This window comes from Vicia villosa, linkage group LG3 (genome assembly GCF_029867415.1).
Source record: "Vicia villosa cultivar HV-30 ecotype Madison, WI linkage group LG3, Vvil1.0, whole genome shotgun sequence".
NCBI classification, from domain to species: Eukaryota; Viridiplantae; Streptophyta; class Magnoliopsida; order Fabales; family Fabaceae; genus Vicia; species Vicia villosa.
In genome coordinates this window covers 217641987-217651568 of record NC_081182.1, presented here as the reverse complement: position 1 = coordinate 217651568, position 9582 = coordinate 217641987, and the positions used below count along the sequence as shown (strand labels likewise).

Sequence of the window (9582 nt, the reverse complement as noted above, 5' to 3'; positions counted from 1 at the left end):
AAGAATTGCAATTCATCCATCTGTGATATGCTTATACCTACACACAAAAAAAAAAACAAAATAGAGACAAACAATAAAAGCAAAAAATATAATAATATAATAAATAAATAAATAAATATAAAAATATACATACATACATTAAAATGCAAGTGCACTACATATCAAAACAAAACATTAAGACAACAACACTACATAAAAGATTATAAAAATTGAACAAATCAAGATTATAAATTATGGAACAAATTAATGCAAATAAAATAATATTCTACTATCCCGTTATGTAGTGGGAGGACATCAAACTGCAAGTGCCCAGATGAAACACTTTTATAATCAACCAGAACCTCTAATAACATCACAAACTCAAAAATTAAAAAAAAAAAAAAAAACTCACTAAAAAAATACAGTTCCTAACTAATAATCTAATCAACGGGAAAAATTTCATAATTCTACAAAACTATGAACTCTAGCTAATGATCATATTAAAAGAAAATCACTATCTAAATCACACCAGAACTAATTAAACAATCTGAATTAAATAATTCATCATCAAACACCAAATTATAAAATCAAAAATAAAAAATAGTTGAGATTAAACCTCTGGAAATATCCGGAAATTGATGAAGATCTACTTTTTCCATCCATGTTTACCATAAACATGCAAAACCCCGGAAACAAAGAGAAAACGATAAAAAAAAAACATTTTGAAAAGCACATGGCATGGTAAAAATAAGAAGATAAGGAATCAAGAAGTCAAAAGTGCAAATTAGGCAGAGATGTATGATCAGAAGAAGTGTGATTGAGAATCAATGAAATTGATCTTATTTATATAGATAAAAGCAACAGAATTTGAAATAATTACCTGACTGACTATTCAATTGTAGTATATGAATTGGGAGAAGAAATAGCATTAATGAAGAGATAATTAAGAATTGGGAGAAGAGAAATAACATTGGTGAGGAGATGATTAGGGACTGGGAGAAGAAAAATTAAAAGAGTTTGCCTTGAAGCGGCACCGTGAATCCCAATCGATAAAAACACATAAATATCAAGGTTATTTTTTCCAATTCTTAAAAAATTGAACTTTGAAAATTGTACGGTTTTTTTCCTATTCCCAAGTTAATTATTAAATATTTTGTTTAATAATTAAAAAATAGATTAATTAGGAATTTATAAATTAATTAATTATTAAATAATTAAAGATAATTATAGAAATATTACTATTAATAGATATTTTAAAATAGTAAGCATGCTAATTAGATGACAAATGGCAAACTTGCCAAAAAACTCATCTTGCTTTATTATATTGTATGATCACACATATTTTAAAGACAACTAACCTAATGAAATGGAAATCTTGCATTCATAATAATATGACCACATGAAATAGGATAGTAAACACTCAATTACAATGTGATTCAGGATAACAGAAAGGAAAATAGATCCATCTAACAACCTAGATTAAAACAAAAAATTAGCTTACTTGCATTAGACTAATTTGCTTGCATCCCTCATTGCTTAGATTCTCTCCTTAAGTCTTGGTTGGTCGAAGTTTAAGATCCCTTCCATGAGTAAATTGAAGTCGTTGAAAGTGAAAATTGATGAAATTCAAAATGAACTTCGCCGGACATTGTGCAATGACAAGTTACGGAATATCAAGTCAAAGAAAAAAACTGCCAGAATACAAGAAGCATTTGCTTTAGGATTGGAACCATCTCCGCTCGTACCTGATGGAATTGTGGACTTCTTACTTCAAAATTCACCCTCGGTTGAAGTTGACTTTGTTGATTGCAGAAAAAAACCTCTTAGAAAGAAACATTTATAGTTGATTTGTTTTACTTTTTTTCTTTACTTTAGAAAGAGACCATTTATAATTGTTTTGTTTTATTTTTTCTTTACTTATATGTTTTTATTTATCAATATCTCTTTGGTTATAGATACTAATCAGTTGATAAATTACTAGTCTCTTGGCTAAAAAAAGAAATTTGCAATATATAGGACATGATTGTGTCTAGTCTCAACTTGAGTGGATGTTCTAAATCAAGGATTATATTGTTATGCTGGTACTCTTCGTGTCTGGTTGCATTGCTTAATTATCTTATAATTGAACATATTTTAAAAGTATAATAAATTTATAAAAAATTATTTAATATAAGAATTTTTATTAATTTATATTATAGTTTTCTTTTATTATTTTAGTTATGTTCTTTTAATTTAAAAGATATGTCATATTTATGTGAATAATACAATATTATAAGAAAGTTTTATATTAAATTATTTGTATATATTTGTTCGTATAGAGTCAAAACAGATGGTCAGCAACGACGGCGTGATCTTCGATGATGGTTCAGAGAAAAAATGTGTTGTACATGTAAGATACTCTGATGTCAAAGTAAGAAAGAGAACAAAAGTACAACATAAAGTATGCGACTTTGGGTAAAGTTTGAATTACCTTGCCATCTAGGTGTAGAGGGCTATTTATATTGTTCTGTTTAGTGTGTGACTTAGTCAAGCTATATTTTGGGTTGAGCGTGTTTCCAGGGTCCAAAATATAGGTGATAGTTGAATAAGTCTTGGGCACCTGAACTAGTCGTTGGCGGGGACGGTGGAGTTAGCGTTCTCGGATGATCCCTTGGTATGAGGAGACTATCCTTTAGGCGTGCTTGGTAAATGGGCAAAAGAGGAATTGTGGCCTCTATTTGCTCGAGCAAGTGGGTCAATGCTTATTGGACCATTTTTATGCTTATAAGAGGATTGGGTCAATTCTGATAATTGGGCTGGTCTAGAACAGGAACCCCCCAAGTTGTTGCTTTCGAACGTGGGAGTAATGACTTAAGGTCAACTCATGAAAGTTATGAGGAGACTTGACGAGGAGGAGGTGCTTATGTTGGGCGAGGCATTCAGACTTTTATGTTCTCTTTCCTCACTCTTTAACTTTCACTGATCTTTTGTCCTCGTTGTCGTCATCGCCGCCCCAGACTCTTCATTTTCCTTCAGTTTTCAGTCTCCTTTCTTTTAGGTTTATGTTGATTGAATTGCATTCTAAATTTTTGCACATACAAATTAAATTATAATTGTACAAATTCTTTCTATAACTTGTATCGAGGAAGCCGTTACCAAAAGATAGAATCTAAACAACGGAATCTTTTATGTTAAACCCTTTTTTTTCTTTCATATATCAAATTTACTTACTACTAAAAAGTATTGTTTAGATTGTTTAATTTGGGATCTCATTTTATATCCAATATTTAAATTGCGTTGAAAAGTTGTTATGATGTGCTTATTTCTGTTTTCATTTTTTTTACTAGCAATACAAACACCATTCAGGAGCTATCTTCAATAGATGCTGACCTCTGTAAGTGGTTTTGTTTTTCCAAATTACAAACTCTTTCAACAAAGGTCCGTATACCGCTAAATATCGATTATGTGACCCAAATTGCAATTGATTTGTTGTTGTGGTGTTGATTCGATATATGTGATTGAAAACATATGTGATGAAGATGTGAATTATGCATGCATTGATGATATATGTATGTACGTGAATATAACTTGTATACTTGAAAATATGATTATGTACATGATTTAGTAATTATGTTGATTTCTTGAAATTGAATGAGTTATGTAATATGATATAAACATGTGAATCTTGATTAATGCATATTATACATGTTTATGTGAAGTGTGATGAATTCTCGGAATGTATTGTTGCTATGCATTTCATATATTTTGTTTATCTATAATCATTTGATTTCTTACTCTCTATTTGAATGATGTTTATCATGACATCGTGCAGGTTTTGACGAGTAGTGAGCTTATCTGAAGATTTAGCCGAGGATCTTGAGTCTATCTTTTGATTAGGTAGATATTCAAATGCTCTGGTCATGTAAAACTTAGGAGGGTTTATTTGAACTCATGTTTTGGTTATTTGGATATTGTTATCTTTTTTCGTATTTGACATGATATTTGGATATGTTGTTAAAGGCTATGTTGCCTAGATATTGGATTTCATATAGCATAGAGATTATGTTATTTTAAATTGGTAGATGAATATAGTATGTGATATATTCATTGAAATTGTTTGAATGGTATTTATTCTTCCGCGTTCGATATTCACTATATATGAAAGCATGAAGTGTCAAATTATGTTACAATATGATTAGTGCATATTTTGAATGTTTGTTCTAGGTTTTCACTACGGTGAAGATAACATATGACACCCTTTTTATCATATGCATATTATACTCTGTGAATATTTGTTATAATTTTTGGTTAGAAAAAGGGTGTTACAGAGAGCACCTAGGGCGCCTACCCTGGGCTTAAGGGGCATCCGCCCCACACCCCATGTGCCCCCCGTCACAAACTTTTCTTCCTCCTTTTATTACTTCTTCTTTTCCTATTTCCATGTTCCAATTTTTCAGCCTAATTTCATCCATCTATTTACATGATACCCAGTGTTTTATAGGATCAATTCAGTTAAATAAACACGACTAAGTTTTTACAACATTTCATTGACAGAACAACAACGGTTTCATCATCGATTTTCAGAAAAGACATCACAGCAATCAACATCAAATACAGACAACAAAACAAGCCAAACACACCACAGTAGGAATTTCAATACTCAAAATCCCACATATCATTTATCATAATCCCGGTTATAGAGTTGAATCCCACCCTTACCTTGAATTGGAGACTGCCCTATGATTTATGATCGAATCTGAGCTTCGTCGTAGATTTCAATTTTCTGCCTCTTCACAACAACTTTTCCTCTTCTAAAAACCTCGTCCCTTTTTCCTCTACTAGCACATCCAAAAGAAAACTCTTACTGATACTTCTTATAATTCCACTTAACCAAATAATACTATTATATCATTGGGCCTAGTATTCACACTTCCCACTCTTACTTCAACCAACACAATACAAGTCTAGTTAAATAGTTACTTCATTATTTCACCACCGATAATTAAATAATTAAATTTCAATAAGATTATTTAATGTCTGATGTTTCACATTCACTTCGTAAATCATCTACCAATCCAAAAACAATTAATTAAATAATTAGTCGAATTATTCGGGGCGTTACACCCAACACCCCAACAGATGATTTGTTGGGCCATATGCCAAGTGGTTTTGGTTTGGGCCTTGTATTATGTTTGGCTGAGTGCAGACCCAGTCCAGAACAGGAGCCCTCCAAGTCGTTTCTCCTAGGCGAGGAGCTATGACTCCTTAGGTCTGCTTGTATGTTCGAGAAAACACGTTACAAGATCAGACTTCTCTCCAAGCAGTGCTCGAGTGATTGTATACGATCCTTGTCCTCCAATTGCTTTGTCATATTCAAGGGACCTGTGATCGTGTCTAGATATTGCTAGTTTCGCATTGCATACAATAGAATTATCTTGTCTGATTTTAACTGGTTCAATATCGGTTAGATGAAGTCACAACAAATTACACTCCCCCTCAAGTGCGAGTCCACAATGCTCCTCCTCACAACTGTACCTCTGTTTACACCTTGCAACGGAACGACGTCTCTTCTTTGATACAAGTGAGTCGGTCTCTTTCTCGAATCAAAGGCTCATGATATCATTGTTAGTACATAGTGGTGGACACCTTTGAGCAACACATTTTGTGAGAAACACACCACTTGTCCACCTAAAACCTTAAGGTGGTAGGTGAGTGGGTTCTCCCACTTATATATGTTCATGTCACCACATCCTATCTAATGTGAGACTATTTCTCCATTTACTCACACTTGCATTAATATTCTAACATATTTGCTTTGATAAGAAGACTGAAACAATTAGACTGGGCTGTCCTGTCTGGATTTTAAAACAATCGGTTTGATGATGTCACAACAAGTTAAGTGCATATTTAATTTAGTCTGACAAGAGACTGAATTGTCTTGATTACTGATTTACAAGTGAACCAATCGGACTGTCCGGTCCTCTCCTGATTTTAAAACATTGGTTTCATTCTGTTCAAAATGTTTTTGAATTTCATAGGAAATAGCCATCATTTCTAAATTTTTCAATTGTACCATTTTGCATCTCACTTAAAACAGAATGGCAGTTGTTGTTCGTATTGAGGAAGATTCTTTTGGCATTTGTGAAGGTTTGTTTGTTCCTCATTGTTCTCGAGTAAAATATACAATTTTTGGAAATAACACATTGTGATAACTTTAATTTATAGGGTTATGACAATGTTGGCATGGTGCATCTCTTCCAACCTTAAACAGTTACTAGTATAATTTCCCCCCCTCACCATACAGTAGAAGAAGGATAGTTTGTTTGGAATGATGAGGACGGTGTTTCCTTCTACATGTTACAAAATGCAATTACATAACCAATAATCTTGGCTTTTTTACGGCGGTGATATTTTGACACTATATTGGGCAACAAGCTCATCATTCAAATTGTTGCAAGTTGCAACAGATACATACAAACACACGCACAATACATCGAGTATGATTACAGTCCAATCCCGAAACTCTCAAATATCATGCAGGAATGTTTTATCAACAACAATCATCAACACATAAACAAGTTCTAGTGTGATGGGATGGTTTCACAGACTATATTTCACCCATAATAACAATAACCTTTCATTTAAATCTTTTAAAAATTGTATTATACTGTCACTTAATAATAATAGTCACTAATAGTTAGCTAAAGGAATAGAGCATAGTTTGACCATAAATAATTGTAATAATATGCTTTACAAAACTTGAAGGTAGCTTACAAAATTCTAACAAGTTTTCTTTTAATACAGCTGCAATTTATATGCAATGCAGATAACAATAAGAAAGCAAAGGGACCATTAATAAACAACTCATTACCCAACTTTCTCAACTGTTTTGTATTGTTGCTATAATTTCCGACAAAGGGACCAATGTCTATAGCCCTTCAATTAGGAGTTTTCCAATATAAACATATTTGTATTGTATCTGAACCCTGAAGGATTATAATAACCAGGAAGGTTCTCCTACAGAGGTCAAATAAGGTCATGTAAGAAACAAAAATATATCTCCGTGACTCTTGCATTTGCATTAACAAATGTAATAGAAGCTCCATCTAAAGTTTCACAAGTTCAAGTGGGAGCGCAGTCAACTTGAACACTGATCAGTATTGTCCATGGCGGTGAGCCAAAATCTCGCCATACCGCCCGCTTTACAGCGCCTTTATAGTGGTTTATGACAAAAAACCCCGCAATATCGGCCAACATTTACCATTAAGGCGAGCCCAAAAATCGCCATGTATATCCGCCACAGCGGTCATGGCGCCGCTATTTGATAACACTGACACTAATTGAGAACCAATATTAGAAAAAATCGTATAATCAACAATAAAGCTGGCTGCTAGATACTAAATCAAAATGGTCTTATATGTGACTCAAAATGCACACAATTCATTTTTTAAATGTTAGCAGCTAAGCTAATGCTTACCTAAGGTTGTGAACCTTCTATAAATTAAAAGATAATTATGCAATGCAAAGTGCAAACCGACACATAGAGTTGTAGCTGAGCAATATAATCCTTTCTTGAGTACATCCACTCAAGTTGAGACTAGACACAATCATGTCTGGACATATCTACAATTTCTTTCTTTAGCCAAGAGACTAGTAATTATTCAACTAGTTACTAGTTATGACCAAGGAGATATTGATAAATAAAAACATAGAAGGAAAGAAAAAAATAAAACAAACCATCATCAATGTCTCTTTCTAAGAAGTTTTTTTTCCGCAATCAACTATGTCAACTTTAACTGATGGTGAATTTTGAAGCAAGAAGTCCACAACTCCGTCAAGTTCAAGTGGAGACAGCTCCAATCCTAAATCAAATGCTTTATGTATCATAGCAGCTTCTTTCTTTGACTTGATGTCCTGTAACTTATCATTGCTCAACGCCAGGAGTCCACATTGAATTTCGTCAATTTTCACTTTCAATGACTTTAGTTTACCCAAGGAAGGGATCTTAAACTTCAACAAACCAGGAATTAAGGAGAGAACCTACGTAATTAGGGATGCAAGCAAATTAGTCTAATGCAAGTCAAATAATATTTTACAAAATTAATCTTAAGAAGAAAGTAAAAACACAGCCTCAAAAGATGTAAGCTAATGTACCTGAAGAGTAGTTGCAGTGACAGTCAATGATTTGATATTAGCAAACTCTGAGAGCCAATTAAACAGAAACAACGGAGGTCCATAACAAGTATATGGAAATACTTCAGCGTCAATATCTACATGTTTAAGAGAAGAAATATTGCTCCAAGAGATATCGTGATAAGGAACACCACGAAAAGAAAATGTACAAAGACTTGGAGTGCAAAGCTCAATTTTATAATAGTCATCTGAGTCATTGTACATAGTAAAATTAACAAGCGTCGCGCTTGATATACAAAGGGTTCCCCAATTTTCCACGTTACAATGGGAAATGAGCAAACGATTCAACCTATTAAAGGTTGAAAATGGTTCGGCGCAATCCTTATCGCCAACCGAAAATGTAAAATTCTCTAGTTCCAAGGTAGATAACGCGGGCAAATTGAGAGATTTCGGAAACAGGTTTTCACAACCATAACAAATAGAAAGGCTAAGATGTGTTAAAGTGTGAGATGAAAATAAGGCAAGAGGAATTTGTGCAATGCCACCATTTACACTAAGTCGTAAGCGTTGAACACGATGTGAAATAGCATAATTCACAATCCATTTAAATATGGGAACCTCCAAGAGAATAGATCTATTCTCAAAGTCGAGAGTGTGCAATGAGACAGAGGAATCGCGAAGAGATAAAACCTTAGACACGAATTCGGAGAATATCTTATTAGTTCGAAAGCCTCGAAAATCAGATATATGGAAAATAAGAGCGGGAAGACGTTTCCAGAGATCGTTCCATCTCGAGGATAAGATGCATGTTGTTACGGCGTGTTTGGTAATCAAAAAAGAGAGTATGTGAAGGATAATGCAATCAGGTAAATCACTGAGCATGTCTTTGTTGTGTACATTATTATCACTGATTTCAACTTTATTCATGACGGAATTAGACATGAATCAATATCTTGTTGCTAAACTGTAATGGAAAAATCGATTGAAAAAGGTAGAAAGTGGATTTGACAAATTGAGCTGAAAAGTAAAAATGAATGGAGCAATAGGAAGTACCTTGCCAGCAAGTTTGTTGATTTGAGTTGCAGAAGCTGTACAAAAAACTGGATTTGGGAAGTCCTTTTTTGAGATTAAAATTATCAATCGATGAAATTTATGGGTTCTAAAGTTTCTGTCACCATAGCTTGTTGTTTTCCTGTAAAAAGTACGACTTTTCAAAGTGTAAAAATATAAAACATACAGAGAAGCGTAAGAATATGAAATACTAATTTAAAAAAATGGAAGAGTTTTTGTTTGTTCTAAAGTAAGAGATCCGTGAGTAACACACCATGTTATATTTTAATAAATATGGCTTGTTTGACTATATATGTTTGAGCTTATATCATAATTTATAAACTCGTATAACAATAAAATATGAGTTTAATAGTAGTGCACTGTCAGTGTAAAAAAATATTACACAAACATTCAATCAGATTATTTTAAAGTGCCAAATCA

The 9582-nt window shown here is 33.0% G+C and overlaps 1 protein-coding gene across 3 annotated transcripts; it reads right to left on the bottom strand.

Moving 5' to 3' along the window:
• Nucleotides 1-5829: 5829 nt before the first annotated feature.
• LOC131593603 (F-box protein At1g60400-like) lies at nt 5830-9340 on the bottom strand. 3 transcript variants are annotated; one of them, XM_058866173.1, is made up of 3 exons: nt 8113-9340; nt 7696-7998; nt 5833-7294 (listed from the first exon to the last, which is right to left on the bottom strand). In XM_058866173.1, exons 1-2 carry the CDS (start codon nt 9031-9033, stop codon nt 7714-7716), a joined length of 1206 nt encoding a protein of 401 aa, XP_058722156.1. In that variant the 5' UTR covers nt 9034-9340; the 3' UTR covers nt 5833-7294; nt 7696-7713. The 3 variants fall into 3 exon arrangements, with proteins under 3 accessions (XP_058722154.1, XP_058722156.1, XP_058722155.1); XM_058866172.1 differs by having other exon boundaries at nt 5838-6975; XM_058866171.1 differs by having other exon boundaries at nt 5830-7998.
• Nucleotides 9341-9582: the final 242 nt, after the last annotated feature.